This window comes from Manis javanica, chromosome 2 (genome assembly GCF_040802235.1).
Source record: "Manis javanica isolate MJ-LG chromosome 2, MJ_LKY, whole genome shotgun sequence".
Lineage (NCBI taxonomy): Eukaryota > Metazoa > Chordata > Mammalia > Pholidota > Manidae > Manis > Manis javanica.
The window spans coordinates 195,548,361-195,567,274 of record NC_133157.1 but is presented as its reverse complement, the minus strand read 5'-3'; the positions used below and the strand labels follow the sequence as shown (position 1 = coordinate 195,567,274).

The following is an 18,914-nucleotide window of genomic DNA, read 5'->3' as shown; positions in this document are numbered from 1 at the left end:
ATGACAGTCCAAAGTTTACAGTATGAAGTTAACTATAAATGATTTAAAACAATTCACAGTATGACCCTAGGTTCATTATATATATGCAAGTAAAACATACATACATATGTTATTTATTTTTCTGGAAAGGGAAAATATAAAAATAAAAATAAATACATTATTTGTGAGTAGTAGAATTACAGAGCTTTTCTATTTCTTTTCTACTTATTGTTTTGTAGTATGTAGACGTTAGACAGTAAGCTTGTACTATATTTGCTAGACAAACTATTTGAAGTAACATCATGGCCATATTATAAAGAGAAACTGAAGGCAGGAGGCTGCTCCATAGAATATCTTAAAATTCAAGTCTAATCAGGTAACAAGGTTACAGTCTTGTGAACTGGAAAATAAACAATCTGCCAGATTTTGTAATGGAGTGAAGGAAAAGGCAGTTGAGATTTTTAAGTAATAGAGACAAATCGGGAGGAAAAATCAAGGATGGTTTTATATTGGAGGATTATGCTGTGGTTGTATCCTTAACAAAAAAGAGTGCAATGGGTCAGAAAAGAGCACTACAAGGCCCGGGTAAAACACACAGAACTGTCCTGAAAGGCCTGGAATGTGTGAGATTGCAGAGACACTGAGAACATGGACATGAAAGCACGAGTTGAGGGCAGGTGAACTTTTTTTATTCTTGTCTATGTCTTTCATGGTTTACCTTTTTTTTTCTCCTTTATTATATGTTTATTCTTTATTCTCTTTCATTCTTTCTCCAACGATTTTGGATTTACACTCTAAAAAGATGGGCAGTGTAGAGAACAGGATTATCAGATCACATCCAAATGAAGGAAATTAGAGGAACAATGAGCGGCACAAAACGAGATGGTGAAGGCAAGAAAGCGAAAGATAGTCCTTGTGTTCTTTTACTCAGAATAAAGCATAACAAACCAACCATTGCCGTCTTATCAGAAACTTTAAAAAATATTTTCGATTAGCCAAAATATTTTCTCTACCACTCATTAATTATCAGATGGTGTAATGAATATATGTGGACAATAAAGTTTTAGAAAAATGAATGGGTAAACATTACTTGTACTTATATGTTGAAAATTACCATAACTTAAAGAAGGATGAGCTGAGATTTCAGAAGGATGGAAAAATATACACGTGTATCTTTAGAACTCAGTGGTAATCACAAATTTGAAAGAAAGGTTTATATGTAGATTGCTCCAAGATTATATATCTCTAGTGAGATCTGCCTAATACATAATTTATTCAGTTCACATAGAAACTGGCAATCTGATTATTAATAACATATAGAACATTGATAACATTTCTACCAAATTTGTCTTTATGATATATAACCTGAAGTTTGAGTATCTATTTGTTGCTATTCTTAACAAGAAATAAATGGGTAAAATTGCAGGTAAGTGTTCTATACAGGTAACTTTTCAAACTTGAAATGCAGCCATGAATATTTGAATCTTCAACCTACAATTAACAGATCTGTATTTAGTCCATCTATGATAAATGACAAAAATGTATATTTAGAGGAAAGAATTAGTTTCTAAAATGCAAATACTCTTTTAATACATGTTCAATAGTTTTATCTAGTCATGTAAAAATTAAAACTTGAGTAATTATCTATTTTTGCAATTTTTGCTTAGCTTATCAAAAGTAAATCTATGTAATAGGAATTCCAAAGCAAGCACTTTTTAAAATTATGCCTAAAGTGTCAAACTTGGGTGCATCTTTTTAATTATTTTGTACTTCCCTTTTCTTTGTCTAGATTTTCTTAGGATCAAGTGAGGCCATATCCACATGTGATAAATGAATTCTTCACATATTATAAGAAATTAATACTTTTCTTAAAATTCTTTATTTGGCCTCCTCACAGAAAAAGGAAAGGAGAGAAGGTTGTGAAAATGGTTCCCTCTTGAATGCAGTATTTAGAATGGATGTTGTTGCTTTGATTTTGTTTTAAATCATACCATCTTTGGAATGAATCAAAACATTACCAGACATACTTAAGGATGAGAAACTGCCCACTGTGGAAAAGGACATGTGCTCCTTGTTGATTGTACTCACTGCACATGGACTTCTTGCTGTGCAGTAATTGATTTGGCTTGCATTTATTGCTGAGGAAGGAAGGATGTTGTCTTTTTATGCTATTTTAGAAAATGCATTTTCAATTGATTATATTTGATTACTAGTGTGCAGTGAGTAAGAGTTGACTATTCAAATTTATATCAAACAGTTTTAAATCAGAGACTTGATTAAGACTTAAAATGATTTCCATCTGTTTTTAATACAGTAAAATGTTCCGGTACTCTGGTTTATGTGAGACCTCTATTATTTTGCAGCTCAGTGTGGTGGTGCTATGTCAGATTTCAGTGGTGTGATCCTCAGCCCTGGGTTCCCTGGAAACTACCCAAGCAGTTTAGATTGCACATGGACAATAAAGTTGCCCGTAGGTTTTGGTATGTATATGAAAAACACGGGAAAGAATTTTCGGAATCATTAATGCATCCTTAAAAGAAATGAATGTCTAATAAGAAATTATAAAATATTCACAAACTGTTGTTTACTCTGGGATTACATACAGTTATGTAAATTGAGGACTGAAATTTGGACTGCATAAACCAAATTTGGTTGCTTTAGCCAAATACATTTCACTTGGAGTACTTAATTAATTGAAAGAATAGGGGCATTTAAAAAATTTCATAAATAGATGATGATGGATAAATGGATAAATAGATGATACATACATACATACATACATACATACATACATAGATTTGTGATATTTTCTGGTTGTATGCATGGATATAGACTGAGTTAGATGTATGTGGCAATGATAAATTCAACATGATTTTTATGTATAATTGCTTTTGTAACTCTTTTCTTGTTGGTGTAACCAAATAGTACATAGGTAAATTATTCTCTGGCAATCTACTGAATTCATCCAACATTCATTCTAAATAAGTAAGATTTTACACTTGAAAAATAGTACCAATTTTGTAATGTTAGGTTTAAATACCCAGGTAGATGTAATACTTTCTAATTCTCATAACACGATTCCCAGTGGTTTGGATATATTGCATTATGTATATATATGTAATGAATTTAATAAATTCTTTCTCACTCTTATCATTAATATATTCTCTTGCAGCTTCTTCATATTCCATGAGTCTGTTTATCCCATATCCCATAAGTAGAAGTGCTAGATTGAGGATACACTCATTCATTAATTCACAGAAGACAGGGATGAGTAGACACTCCTTGAAGCACAAACCTGGTAGATTTACAGCAATTAAGAAATTCTGTACTAGGTCACTTACTGAGGACTGAATTTAGGTATCCCATTATCCAAAAGCATCTACAGCCTCAGAATTCATATTTTAAACTTTTATGTAAATACACAAAAAACTCATAGCTTTGAAAATTCTTTATTGAATACATGTTGTACTCTGGTTACTATGCTAAGTGCTGGGGATAAAATACCCAGTAAAATGGATGTTGTACCTATCCTGAGATAAATTACTATTACAATGAAGAGACAGACAATCAAATATGCTATTGCGGTAAGGGGTAAGTAATAGAGAGGACAGCATTGCACTCAATAAGGACATCTAGACTAGCCTAGGAAATGCAGAAAACTCTTGCCAGAGGAAGCAACTCCTGAACTGTGTTTTTTAAGTAAGAGTCAGCCCAACAAAGAGGGTCAATTTGTGGGAAACAGGAAAGAAATTCTAGGTAAACTGAGTGATGCTTGGAAAGATTTATACGAGAAAGCTAAAGAAAATCAACAAGCCTGAAGAGTGTGACTGGCCTGAGGTTTTGGGAGAACTGGAGGCCACTGCTAGAAGGATGCTGGGGGACTTTTTAATGAGGATTTTTCTGTCTACAACGGGAAGCACCTTTAGTTTGCAGTTGAAGTCAAATTCTATGTCTGTTTGAAGGAGAATACAGATGTAAATTAATCCTAGATTTGAACCTGATGGTTATTTTTATGTCTTTTACTAACTGCTTAAGAGAGCTCATCCCATGTTGCTTATGGAACTAAATGAATTATTTTTTTTAATATTATTAAACATATTTTCTCTAGTGTCATTATATCATCTTCACATTACCTCTTGCTAATGCCTCCTTGATTTTAAAACCACATTCATTAAAAATTTAAAATAATACATATCTCCATGATACAAATGAGAACACAAAGAGGCTGGTTTTGATTTGACTACATTAAATAATCTCACTTTTTACTTTGAGTTTTGGTGAAATCAAATAATATTCTAATGTATTTGAGCTTGTAATTTATAATTTTTAAAAAGAAAATTGAATAGATATAAACAGGTAAGGAAGTATTTTCTCAGGTCCATAAAACAATTATCAACAAGATAATTTGTGAAAAGGGGGCTCAGGGGAAAATTTTAGAAAAAATATGGACATCATGGAGCTCCACATATTAAGGTGAAATGTTCAAAGTTCTAAGAAATTTGTCTGATTGTACAGAAACTCATTAAATATTTATTTAGCATATTCTTAATATTACCAAAATATCATATGATTTCACTTATACGTGGAATCTAAAAAACAATACAAATGAACAAACAAAAACAGAAACAGACTCATAAACACAGAGAACAAGCTGGGAGGAGGGATGGATGAAATAGGTCAAAGAGGTTAAGATGTACAAACTCCCAATTATAAAAAATGAAAAACTGGTACATAGCAAAAAGAAAACACTAGATAAATGTCATATTTTATTTTTAACAATTTGGAAAATGATAGTTATAAGAAAAATATCAAATTCATTAAAACTAAATATTAATTGGATTAGGCTAACATACATAAATCAGGATTTCATTTGAGTTTTTTCCATCCCAGAAATATTTCATCTTATATTTTAGTTATGTTTATAAAAATATTAAGACTATCGCAATATGACAGCATATAACAGTGGTCACTAGATTCTCTTAAAACTATTATACTAAATTCATTATTTTCTGAAAAGTAAAATAGTAAAAGAGCACACTGATAAATTACATGCTTCTAAATGATATTTCGGAGAAGTTAATTTATCTCCTATAAATGAATGACTAATTTCTAGTGCAATTGTGGAATCTGATTATGTTAATATATAAAAACTTTGAAATCTATTTTGGTCTTAGATTGGCCTTTTACAAAATACAGATTACCAAACTGCTTTTTTTCTTTAAAAATTGGCTGATATAATTTGAATGTTATTAAAGGGCAGTAAAGCCACTTTCTTGATTAGTTTTGCTGTGGTAACACTGAAGTAAAAAAGGGATTTTCCTGTGTGACAATAGTGGGCATTTGAGAGCAGTAGTCTAATACTTTGAACTATGGCAAAGCTAATTGTCCAGGGCAGATAGCAAACCTGTGGCCCAGATCTTGCAATTATGCTTCTTGACCTAAATGGAAGCATATCTAAGTGCATTAATGTGAGTGTGTGTGTTTCCATGTGTGCATGCATTTAATTTGGTAAAAAAAAAATAAAGTAGTACTTTGATTTTTTTTTTCTTTAGGTGTGCATCTCCAGTTTGTAAATTTTTCTACAGAAACCATACATGATTATTTGGAAGTAAGAAGTGGATCCTCAGAAACTAGTACTGTTATTGGCCGACTTAGTGGTCCTCAAATACCACCTTCCCTTTTCAGCACCACCCATGAAACCAGCTTGTATTTTCACAGTGACTATTCACAAAACAAACAAGGGTTCCATATTATTTACCAAGGTGAGAGGAATAATAAAAAGTGAAAGCTTATTTATTCAAAATCAGCTATGAGTAATCTAACTAACTCTGTTCTATATTCTGTTTTAGAAAGAGAAAGGAACCTAAACCAAGGAAAACTTCAATTAGGAAGATTGTTTTTAATAATACAATTTTCAGGCATTTGTGTAGGGAGAATGGGTGTCTTAAGGCTTTAGAAAATCTTAACGGCGAAAAAAGGATTGATGAAGTCTTAATACGCAAATTAAACAACTCAAGGCAAGGTAGTTAAGCAAGGCAAGCTGGATATCAAAGATTAATTTTTGCTTTTATATCAAAATGAGTGTATTGAAAGGATATTTTACAGAATTCATATATTATATGTAAAATTATATTCTTTTGGTATATAATGTTTGAATAATATGACATTCCTTGATTCCATTCTATTATCATGTGAATGTGAAATAAATTTTCAACAGTTATATTATATCAGGCCTAGTTCTGTCTTCTAATTAGACATATCCTTGAGCAAGATTTTAAATTTACTTCGAATATACAGTTTGCACTCAGGTAGACCTAGGCGCAAATATTGACTCTCCCTGTTCAATCTAAAGTGGTCTAGGGCTCCACTACATTTCTTCATATGCATGCTACACTAAGTAATGGTCCTCCCAGATAATTTGTTTTGAATTTTTTTTTAATGCCAAATATATTCCAATATGTGTATCATTTGCAATTATTTATGTACTTTTACTGTATTGATTACTATGTTATTTCAAATATTGAAAGTCTAAGATTTAAAGTTAAATATTAAAGTTATGATGATATTTTACACAGTGTAATTCCAATAACTGCACTTTTCAATCAAAATAACTTACAATTAATAAAGGTTTTCATGAATATGGGATTCTCTTGGATGTGAGCTCTGTGAGAGCAGGTATCTTTGTTCTGTTCACTGAAGTATCTTAAGAGTCTAGAAAAACAGTAAGAGTACAATAAATATTTGCTAAATAAAAGTGTATACTCAAAAGGAAATTTAAGAATAATTAATAGACCTTGTAACACCTAACTACTTGGGTCTAAAATAATTACAATTTGTATTATGCTTGCATACATAATTTAAGAGCACTGTATCACACATCATCCTTTACATAAAAGCAGTCATTTCTTTCACCTCTTGTACAGATTTAAGCACGCTCCCAAGGAATTTAGTTACTTCAAAACAATCAGGCAATCAGGCAATTGAGTGAGTTTCTTCTTTGCTGCTAGAAGACTCAGACCTATATTTGTGGTCCTTCTCCAGCAAGTGTACAGGGTCTTACAGCAAGCAATTTGCTATTTTCCTTAGCTGGCTTCATCTTCTTTTTCCCACTGCCCCTCAAAATAATATTCTTTGAACGATGTAAAGCTAGAATTTGAACTATACTAACTGCATTTTTCAGTCAATGTGATCTTGAAAAAAAGATTCATTATTTACATAATAAAAGCATAAAGATATAGCAAGTGTTATTGTTATTGATATATGTTAATATTATTGACATGAGCCATAATGTACTATTACAATAATTACTAGATATTATTTGTAAATTTAAGAACTATCTCATTTACTGCTTTGATATCACTGAGCTAATGGCATTTGTGAGATATAGGTTAATGTATACAGATTCACAGAATCAGTGTTATTTTTGGATTTGTGATTAGACTCTCAGAAGTTTCTCAATTTTGGAAAAATACATAGTATGCCAAAAAGTGCACCCTTCTTCATTAGTTTGATTCCCAAACTAATGTTATTATTGGCTAAATGATTTGATTTGTTGAGGCCTGTACTGTGTTTGCTATTAGGATAGGAATTTTTCCCCTGAACATTTAAAATCTTTTTACTATACTTCCTTATTATACTAAAAAGCATAGAAAGGTAAAACGTTGAATAAGTTATCACAGGATCATACATTTGTCTATGAATCTTACCCTATTCAAAATTATCTAACTCCACTTATTGTGGTAATCATATTATAATTTATGTAAGCCAAATCATTATGTTGTACACTTTAAATTCATGCAGTACTGTACCAATTAAATCTAAAATAGGAAATTATCTTTTAAATGTGAGTGAAAATTGAAAGGGTTTAATAAAATTATACATTCCAACTCCTAGTGACCAAATGATACACATTTGTCTTAGTTGGAATGACTTTTGGTGTTCTTACTTTTGTGTGTAATACATTCATTCAAATAAAAAAGATAAGAAAAAAGCACTTTCTTAAAATGATTGTTCATTAATTCAGAAAGCCTCTAATTTAAAAGTTGGAGTTATATTTTAATAAATAGCTTAGGGTGGTTTATTGTTCTTCAAATGTCATTTTTTGATTTGAGGTAGTTAGAATTTACTGTCAGTAATGAAACATTTCCACCAGTAATGTATATTTTATGAATTATAATACGATTTTGAACTTCTTAAAAACAAAGTCCCAGATAATAACATATGAATACAAACATTCTTTAGAGGTACAAAATCTATTCAGCAATGCTTATTTAACACCTACTATGTAAGAGGTAATGACATGGCTCTTAGGATGCAAAAATAAAGAAATGAATTTTGATCTCTTATAGATTATGAATAAGGGCAATATAAACAAATATCCGTTTATACTATAGTGCCAAAAATCTCATGAACACTGAAGTTCAAAATGTATTTGAGAAGGGAATTCATTTCCTAATACCTTGTATTATTAAACAAACTTCTTTGGAGAAACTCATAGAAGGATGTTATAGTTTGGTGTTTTAAAGAAAAAAATAGTGAAAAAAGTCAAAGAATTACATTTATACATACAGTTATTTTATTCTATGTACATGCAGTGTAACCAGGAAGCAATTGCATTCTGCTTAAAGGAATCAGAACATGTCTGATTAAAATTGTGTCTGTAAGAGTAGTTTACATTTTCATTAAAACTTGTAATTTAGATAGTGTAACTGTGAGGAAATTGAATGCATTTTTATGAACTGTACTAACATTCTAAACATGAAATTGTAGACATGAGAAGAAATTTATATCATAGTCATTAACATCATTCATCATAGACCTGAATTACTATTTATAACCAGTAGTATGAAACAGCACTAATTCTACTTTGCAAGTTGCAAAGAGTTCCTATCTGTGATCTCCCAAAATTTAAGAAGGAAATATGTCTTTTTCTGTTTTCCAGCCTATCAGTTGCAAAGCTGTCCTGATCCACGCCCATTTCGAAATGGTTTTGTAATTGGCAATGATTTTACTGTGGGTCAGACTATTTCATTTGAGTGTTTCCCTGGGTACACGCTAATGGGAAATTCAGCTCTCACTTGCCTTCATGGAGTGAGTCGTAATTGGAATCATCCTCTTCCAAGGTGTGAAGGTATGCTTCTAACTTGAAGCTGTCTTTTAGGTGATGTCATCTGTGTTTAAAAGTTCTCGTTTTGGCACTCTCGTTTAGTCTTCCTCTTCAAATAGCATGCTACATATTCAGTCTCTTTTTCAGTTGAAGAATTATAGTTAGTAGCTAATATACTGTATAAGGAATAACTGCTTTTATCACTATTGGCAGGAGTCCTAATCTTCCCAATTTGAAATGAAAATTAAGTTGATTAACACTTTAGAGCTTCTCTTGTGTGTGTGTGTGTGTGTGTGTGTGTGTGTGTGTGAGTGTGAGTGCATGTACTTGAGTTTAATAATCATTCTTGTATAAACCAGTACTGCAGATAACAGCTACTAAATCTGTTCTCATTTCCTCTAAAACAAATCCTTTTAAATAAAAGGACTTGAACCTTTTATAAAGCCTTATATGTATACATGCTATACGATAAGAGTTGAACAGTGTACATATTGGTAAAATATTTGAAAAAAAAAAGAAGACAGTAATTTACAAATCCAGTGACAGTAACTTAAGTTATATACCTCATATTGAAAAATAAAAAGCTGATGATACTCTGTTCATGATTGCCAACTTCATTTAATATACTTTAAGGAAAAAATAAAACACAGATGTTACTAGAAAGTGGTATGCATTTTATGCCTTTTTCTTTATAATCAGTCTATTGTTATTTTAACATTTTGTTTTATATCTTTTCTGTAGCTCTTTGTGGAGGAAATATAACTGCAATGAATGGCACCATTTACTCCCCTGGGTATCCTGATGAATATCCAAACTTTCAAGACTGTTTTTGGCTTGTAAGAGTACCCCCTGGGAATGGAATCTACATCAATTTTACTGTCCTTCAAACGGAACCAATCTATGATTTCATTACTGTATGGTAAGCCTGGACCATTGTTATTGATTGATACAACTATATATAACAGTAAAACAAGGTAGGAATGAAAATATGTCACAATCTTCTGTACAAATTACCATGCGATATTTGAGTTGGCGTGAATAACCGAGGGAGACAATATATATTTTGTAGAATGAGACAAGAGAAATACATTTTGGCTTATTTGAGCATCAAGTAGCTAAACACTTAGAATAGAAACTTGATGGATGCAAAATAATTTAAATTTATTATTAATGTGCCAGAATAGGGACTTAATAACAGTAAGGTAAGAAAGGTCTCTATTTATAAAACCATTAAGATTTAAAAGCCTATATTCAAAACACAGTTTAATATAAGTATTGAATTTCTGCCATAGTAACTTGTTATCAAATATTATATTTGCATTATTACCTTGTTAATTGAAATATATTTATTGAAAATTATAAAGAAAATCCCTCAATCAATTATTCATAACTGGTTAACAGAACTACTGTATGATTCTTAAGATTCTTTGTAAATTTAACAATCTGTGGTTGTCAAGATCTTTTTGAAGAAAATAAAAGGACATACCTCAGCACTTGGGAAGATTGAGGCTGTGGTCAGAAAACTGAAGACTTGTAATTGATTACAACTAATATGCATTTCATTTAGGGAAAAACACGATTTATTTTTATGCTGTACATTTTTAAATATGCTATCACCTAACTTAACATAACTTATACCAATATGATTTGGCACTCATTGGTTATTTCATCTACTGCATCTTTATCATCTCAAGTGTAACACTTTCATTGAAGTTCATGTAAAATTCAACAGAACAGTCAATCTCAATCTCTCTTTCTCCCCTCCCTGCTTTTCTGTCTAATAGGGATGGACCAGACCAAAACTCACCTCAGATTGGGCAATTCAGTGGCAATACTGCTTTGGAATCGGTCTATAGCACTTCAAATCAGATTCTAATTAAATTCCACAGTGATTTCACAACAAGTGGCTTTTTTGTGCTCAGTTATCATGGTTGGTATTGCCAAAGAGTTTCTGTTTCATTTGACACTTTAAAACTGTCTCAGAAAAAAATTAATAATATACATTTAACCAATGATTGAGAAGGTATTAACATTTGACAGTTCTTATCATTTCAAATGCATTTACTTACAAAGTATGACCTCTTTTAAGTGCTGGGAACATTAAAATGCAAGCAAATGGAAATAGGAAATAAATCAGTCAGTAACTACCCTGCAGAAAATAATCATTTTCGCACAGAAACTAGTAAAAAGAACCAGCTGTTCATATTTTATTGCTTGTAATTTTGAGACATCAATAGATTTTTTAAATACAAGTCGTTTAATCTATTCAACCTGCTGTGGGTCTTTCTAAAATTAGCATGTAATATCTTTATGCTTTGGATCATATTATTCATTTGTAGTCTTGTTTCAAGTTTCTCCTCTGGAATCTTACAATTTGAAGTGACTATTCCAGACCATTAAGTTCATATCTTTTACTCCTGTGGATTAATTTATGAAGAGTTTCAAGTTTGAATCTTTGTATACAATTATTCTGGGTCCTCTCTTTATAACATTAGCTTTTTGAAAGAACATTCAGATAGTTTCACAGAGCTTTTTTTAAAATTTCCCTTTATAATTGAATTCCATTTTAAATAAGAAAATGTTTATTTTAATGAATATACCCTTATATGGGCTATGACCATAGTTTTACAAAACACATTCTGTTTCATATGACTATGTCAGATCAATTGCATGAGTATTTCACAGGATCCGTAAACTACTAAATTAAATTTTCAAGTTATGTGAAATTTTGCAAGATGAACGTGTGTTTTGTCTATTACATTAATATACAATTTAACGTTTCCATCTTTTTAAACACAAAGGAAATCTTTGATACTCAAAGTTTGTATTCCATGAAAAATGATAAGTCAAATATATTTATACTCAAGACATTTAAAGGACATTGCATCTAGAAATAGATAACATATCAGAAAATTTTGATTTCATTAATCTCAGCGCTTATTAGCCAGTAGATGATCCTCAGTTTGTGCTTCCATAGTGACCCACAGCTGCCAGTGCGGCATGTACACTCCAGCATAGCCAATAAGAAAATAGGACATTCACTTAGATGACTTTTATTCAGGTTTTTATAAAGTTATTTGCCCTTTTTATTGAACTGATCCTTGATGCTAGCAGTATGTAGATACAGTGTAAGGCTGAAACAGTAGCTTTATTACTTTGATAGATAATCATAATGCAGGGATCAATAAATTAAAAAATAGTTAAGGGGAAAAGATGAGAAAGATAGTTACTGAACTATATTTGGAACATTTTCTCTCTTCATGTATCCCTGTAAAAGTTTTACTATTTTGTGTCCTCCTTGAACAAGTGCCAAAGAACGAACTCTTCAGTAATGGATTATAAATATCCATCAATAATCTTATAGGAATGTAAAACTCTTATAAGACTTTGGAGACATTTCAAAGGAGAAATATTATCAGAGAAAAGGATGCTTGTGTGTGTGTGTGTGTGTGTGTATGTATTTTTGTAGAAATTACAGTGACAATGTATGCAGATGCACACAAAATATGAATGTGGATTTACATAGACACTTAGATGAATGCAGATACATATATTCTCATTCCAAAGTATCCTTTCCATGATTGTTGTAATGAGGGTTTGAATCATGTATAATAAAAGTAAAATTAGTTTAGGAATAAGGAAAATCAAATATTTGTTTAGGGCTTTGTTTTCCAGTTGACTTTTGACAAAGTATTCTTTGGCCTCCACTTTCTTCAGCAGTAAAACCACATGGTAGGATTGCTGAGAGGATTAATGAAATGCTGTATATATAGAAATTACTCCAATAACTGGCAAGTATTAGGTTGAACCATATGAAATTGTTGGTAAAAAAATGCTGAATATTAGCACTGTATAGTTCAACCCACATAAGTGCTCTCATTGTTGCTAATTATCATCAGCATTACATTGCCGAGATGCTATGAGAATTGAGACAATAGCTAATATACAGTTATAGTTGTGGAAGAGAAAATGCTCAGTAAATGTTACTTTCCTTACCATATCTTATCTCACATTGTAGATTTTCTAATAGGGCATTTGTTTTTACTTGTATTTATACTTTAAATTTTACAATAAGGCACAATTGCCAGAGCCTAGAGAAGCCTAACATTCAAATCAACATCTCTGGAAATTTTATGCAAATCTTAAAATAACCTTGAAATTTGGGGATGTAGCCAGGGTTCATGTTGAAAAGGTGAATCAGGATGATAGCAGTGCTTCAGGAAAATTATCCTACTAGGGCTGGTAGAATGTCAGATATCTGTCAATTTTTATGTATACCTGATGCCTACATTAAATCAAATAGAGAGCTGCCCTATAATCCAGTTCACTGAGTCTTACTACCAGCGCCCACTCTGACTCCAGTCAGGTTCTTCCACTCACTGCCTCCTGAACTGCCATTCTTAACTGATTTCTCACTCACCTTAAGGTCTTTGAATCTCCCCATCTTAAATCCCATTTCCCCCATTTCTCACTCATTAGAACTCAGAGGGATCACCACCAACTTCCCTATGATTGCATTTAATCTTCTTACCGAACGTTTGAAAACTTGCACTGTGGTGTGTTGTGTTGTCTTATAAGCCTTGTAGGCTTTTTTTGAGGGCACAGATGGCATTTTTGCTTCTCAACTCATTTTATGTTTTCATTATTAACCAAGTGATTAATTATATTTTAGTCTTACAGTAGGAAATGTTTGTTCAAACTCCTTTAAGAACTCCTTTGAGTATATTATAGTTGTAATAGTGACAACTTTTAAAAATATCATTTTAAAGTTATGTAGATGTATGCCTATCCCCTTTCACAGAAACAAAAAAAAATGTTTGTTTTCAAATTCGTATTTACAATTAATACAATTTAATACAACTAAAAAACATAATATTCATATCTTGAGCCCATAACCAGGAGCTATAGCTTCATGCCAGAAGGAGCTCTCATAATATTAAAAACAAATTCTTCAAGTGATTTGGTACTTTTTGATAAGTTAGCAAGGGAGATAATTCACTATGTGACACTTATATTAAGCTGATTGAATACACCTAAGCCTCGAATGGTTTACTACCCCACTCAGTTTTCTTTAAATTCTCTTATTGATTTAGTAGCTCCTTCTGTTATGCATTTCCCTATGCCTATAAGTCAGAAATGCTTTTCTTAGGATGTGTTTGTTTATTTTAGAAATTTGAAAATCAATCTTTCAATATATTTTCTTAAGGTCACATTAATCAGTTAGATTCTATGTATTAACATATTTTAATATGCTTGAAAAGAAGAAAATAATGTTTTTTTCTCTAACTTCCTTTATGAGATCTAGCCAGCCATCTGTCTTTTATAAAACATCACCTTCATAAAGCCTTTCAAGATCAAAAATAACGTTCATAAAAAGATTTGCAAAATGAAAGTTCTTTGCAGTGAAAAAATAGGACAAGTGTAAATGTTGGGGCACTTTATCTCAAATACTATATTTCTTCTTCATCTGATGAAATTTTTTATTTGTCTTTGTATTGCTGTAATTTTAATTCCCTAAAGTAAGAGCTGAACTTTCTTGATATCTGCCATAGAGTCAAGATGGGGTTGGCTTATAATAAAAAATAACAATATACAATCTTAATCAGTGACTTCAGAGAAGTGAATTACACAAAACCTGTTTAACTGCATGTTGTTGCAGGCACTGACTTTGTATAATAGTCACTATAATAGTGATAGCTGCCATTTACTGAAAACTTAATATGCCAGGCACTATGCTAGGTGCTTTCCATGTATTATTGCTAATTTGGGTAATAACTCTGCAAGATAAGTATCATTATCCCCATTTTAATAATGAAAGAACTGAAAGAAAAAATTTGTAACCTCCATAAAGCCAGGGAACTAATAAATAGAAGGGCTGCCTGGAATTCAAAATAGGTCTGCCTCCTCCAAAGAATGACCTCTTTTTAAATAATGACAACAGCAGCTGCAGTTAACAGTAACAGCTAAAATACATTGAGTTCTTACTAAGTGCCAGGCAATGTGAAAAGCTGGTAGTATCTCATCCATATGTTATACTTAATGATATGCAAACCTAATATTTCTTTAAAAATTCAGCAAAAGTGGTTTTCATTTTTAGCAAGATGACAGGTCATCTCACTTTCTAGAAAAATACCCTTCCTAATTACAACATAGAACTTCATACTTCTCTGTGCTTCTCTTCCCCAGGACCTCCAAGCTAAAAATAATATATTGGTAGATTTATCACAACTTAGTGTGTCTTTATCATTTTCAAAGTGCACAATGGTTACTGTGTGAAGAGAAAATAAGGTTTATCATGGGTCTCACTATGGCAACCAAGTCAACCAGGAGACTATAGTACAGCTAGAATATGTATTTATTAATTTAAAAGAGAAGGTATCATTTCAGAATTTAAATCCATTATCCATGGCATCTCTTTTTCTAATATCAAAGTATTAGGGAGCTCGGTTTACATACAAGAGATTCTTTTAGTGAACACAATTTGATTTGGTTATATTGTCTATTGTTTTCTATTATTGGCACATATTTTGTGAAGGAATGGGTTAATTATATATTGACTTTCAGATTATTTTTAAGAAATGTATTTAAAAGGACTTCAATGTCTTTTAGGTCACCTTTTAAGGTTATGTTGCCTTTACAATAAATGCTGTATTTGAGGACAGGTATATTTAACTCCACAAAATCTCATCCTAAAGGAGACCCATGCAGATATAAGAACACGTTCTATGTAAGGCATAAATCAGCATTGCTTTAAACTCTGTGACCCCTTTGCCTCACATAACCTAAAAACCTGACCTCCTTTCATACTTCAACAGATAGAGCATTGAACTCATAAAGTGTTTCATTGTTTGGTATCCAGAGAGCATAGGGGATATGAACATTATATGATTATATATATATGAATCAGTAAAGCTAAAAAAACAAAGCCAAGCTGGTTAAACTGTTCTAAGGGAAAGATAATGCCATTTACTATTACTTAAATGACTTCTTAGTGATAACTTAATGGCCAAAAGTCATGTCAAAATTGCTTACTGTATTTCAACACATTGCTATATGTGCACACACACTGATAAGTTATGGCATTTACTTTCTACAATATTTTACTCTCAGTCCCCTCTAGCCAAAGTTCATCAGGAACTTATTTTTAGTTAAACCAAGTTGTGCTTATTGGCTTAGTGTATAGAGTGAGACAGCACACAGTGAGGGACCCTGGGCATCCCAATAATTATCAGTGCTTTTCCTCCTCCAAATCTTCCCCAAGCCATGAAATAATCATACTTGAACTAATGTGGGTCACCAGTGAAGTACAGCAGTGGTTAAAGAGAGCCAGAGTTTATAAGGGAACATAGAACATTTTTTTCCTCCTGTAAGAACTACTGTGTCATAGCAGAAAAGTTGCACATTTGTGCTGTCTGGTTTACAGAAGAAATGAAAATTTGCCAACATTTTGGTTTGTCTTTTTTGAAGATGCCTTTAATAGTTCAGTTGAACTGAAGAAAACAAAGTAACATTCTTTTCTGGAATTGGATTGGATGCTTCATTACAAAGAAAATAGGGAATTAACACTAACGAAACATATTTCCAGAAGCACACTTTTAATTTTAAGAAGCAATGTTGTTGGACCAGGAACCTGAAATCTATATGTATTTGAATGAAAATGGCCCTATTCAAATAATAGTCATCTTCAGAAGATACTGACATGTAGAATATGATAACCTCATGTAGGTATTAAGTAGTAAATGGTGCTTTATAGCAGCATGATGTGTCCAATAAAATATTCTTCTAAAGAAAAAACAGATTTAGATCAAATGTGCATTTTAAATGTGTAACTATCCATGTTATACAGCTTTTTCATTAATCGCCATAACTATGAAGTTCTTTCTAAACATGATAATTCATGAAAAGCATAGACTAAAATATATGCTTATACTGTTTAAAATTTAGATGACATGATTTGAAAGTTTCAGTTCAACTGACCTGTTGAGTGACATCACGGCTGTGAATAAGGTCAGTTCAGATTGAGATTATATGTGTTCAGGGCACAACTGCCATCATGGTAGCCATGGTCGTGTTAACCTCTGCCAGCAGGGAGTGTTACTCTGTCTTTGAAAATGTAGTATGTGTCAGGCACTGTTCTAAGCATCTGACAGTGTATTAACCCAATCTTAGTTTTACGTTTATTTTGTACATGAGAAAACTAAAGCAATGAGTCTTAGCAATTTACCTAAAGTCATAGAGCTAGCAAATAAGATTTGAACCCAGGCAGTCAGCTTTCAGAGTAAATAGTAGTTCAGGCTGCTTTGTATACAAAAGTACTCACCAACACAAACTGGAGGATATATGTTTCCAGTGCTGTTGGTTGGTTTGACAGACACATCTTCAGAAAGAGAAGCAGAGCTGCAGTGTTTAATTCCCCATTAATTGCCTTAAATTACTACATATTTGATATTTGATCATACCTCAAACCATGGCCTTACTATACCCTGCTCCTACTAGCCTAGGTAATATGCCTAAACTTTGCTCATAATTATTTTAGTAATTAGCAAATCTAAATGTCTTTCACAAATAAAAAATAAAACTTGGGAAAAGTAAAAAGTTTTAATGTTTTACCATATGTTCTTATACATCTGGAAGGAATGGAATTCCAATTTGATATAATAAGAGCTTCCCTTTTAGAGTGCTTACTGTGTTCCAGGCACTGTTCCAAGTGCTTTGTATATATAAACATTTATAACCATCCTTTGATGAGGTGTAAAATTATTATTATAACTATTGTGCAAATAAAGAAAAGTGAGGCAGAGGATAAAGGACTAGCCCAAAATTTCTCAATTTTTCAGCATCAAAAACAGGATTTAAACCCAGAGAGTCTGGACCAAGTCTATACTCAATATCATAAGAATGTGTTTAACATATATTTTCACTCACTCATTCATTCTTCCATTTTTTTAGCATTTAGTCACTCAACAAATATTTATTGAATACTGTCATGTCAGGTACTGTATTATGCCCTGAGGAGTTAGCAGTTATGAAAAGTCCCTACTCTCAGTGTTTAAAAATGAACAATGAACAAATTCTTACAGATGATGATAACTGCCAGAGGGAAAATGGTTATGAAACAGAGTAACTGCAAGAGGTTAATTGTAGGCAGCTCAATGAAGAAGTCTATTTTAGTCCTCTGAGGACAAAGTTATAAAAGGAAATAGGTTTCAGGAAATCAAGTTGATTAAAAATAAATTATATAGAAAATAAAATTTTAGCCATGTGAACAAATGTTACAATAGCAACCATTTGGGAGCTGTGTTGATCTAGGGAATAGAAGAGACTATGGTGCGGGTTAAGTGGTAGACAGATTCGATTTTCAAAATTTATTATGAAGAAAGTAAAGAGATGAGGTTTAATTTTTATGGGTGAGAATGGCATCGTAGGTGGGTGATAAAACAAATCAGTGTTACTCTTTTTAAGTAAAGGAGAGGAACTACCTTTGTTTATTTGCAGCAAAAAATACAAACTGGCTAATAGATTGGGCTGAAGTTAATTTTAAAAAATTAGGGACCCTTGGAGATAATAACCAAGACTCTTAATGTCAAGTCAGGTCATTTAGGGACAAAGTGTGAGGGTTTTTTAGAATCAGTCAACAATTATTTAACACCCTGTTGCAAAATGGACACTTGCTAGTCTCTGGGCCTCCATGTATGTCCTCTTCCAATTGTATTTATTTTTCCTGATGTAGCCAGAATTACTTTTTGAAAGGAGAAACCTGATCACATTACTCCCAGACTTAAAACTTCACAGGCTTCCCTTTGGCTTCAGATTAAAATGAGCAGACGCT

At 31.9% G+C, this 18,914-nt stretch overlaps 1 protein-coding gene across 5 annotated transcripts in view; it reads left to right on the top strand.

Annotated features, from left to right (window-relative positions):
* CSMD3 (CUB and Sushi multiple domains 3) overlaps positions 1 to 18,914 on the top strand; it is a 1,174,595-nt gene that overhangs the window by 1,050,235 nt on the left and 105,446 nt on the right. For all 5 annotated transcript variants that reach the window (XM_073229983.1, XM_073229982.1, XM_073229981.1 and 2 more), the window contains 5 exons: positions 2,343 to 2,459; positions 5,532 to 5,741; positions 8,921 to 9,109; positions 9,827 to 10,004; positions 10,870 to 11,015. In XM_073229983.1, coding sequence (XP_073086084.1) covers positions 2,343 to 2,459; positions 5,532 to 5,741; positions 8,921 to 9,109; positions 9,827 to 10,004; positions 10,870 to 11,015 — 840 coding nt within the window. The remainder of the gene's footprint in view (positions 1 to 2,342; positions 2,460 to 5,531; positions 5,742 to 8,920; positions 9,110 to 9,826; positions 10,005 to 10,869; positions 11,016 to 18,914) is intronic.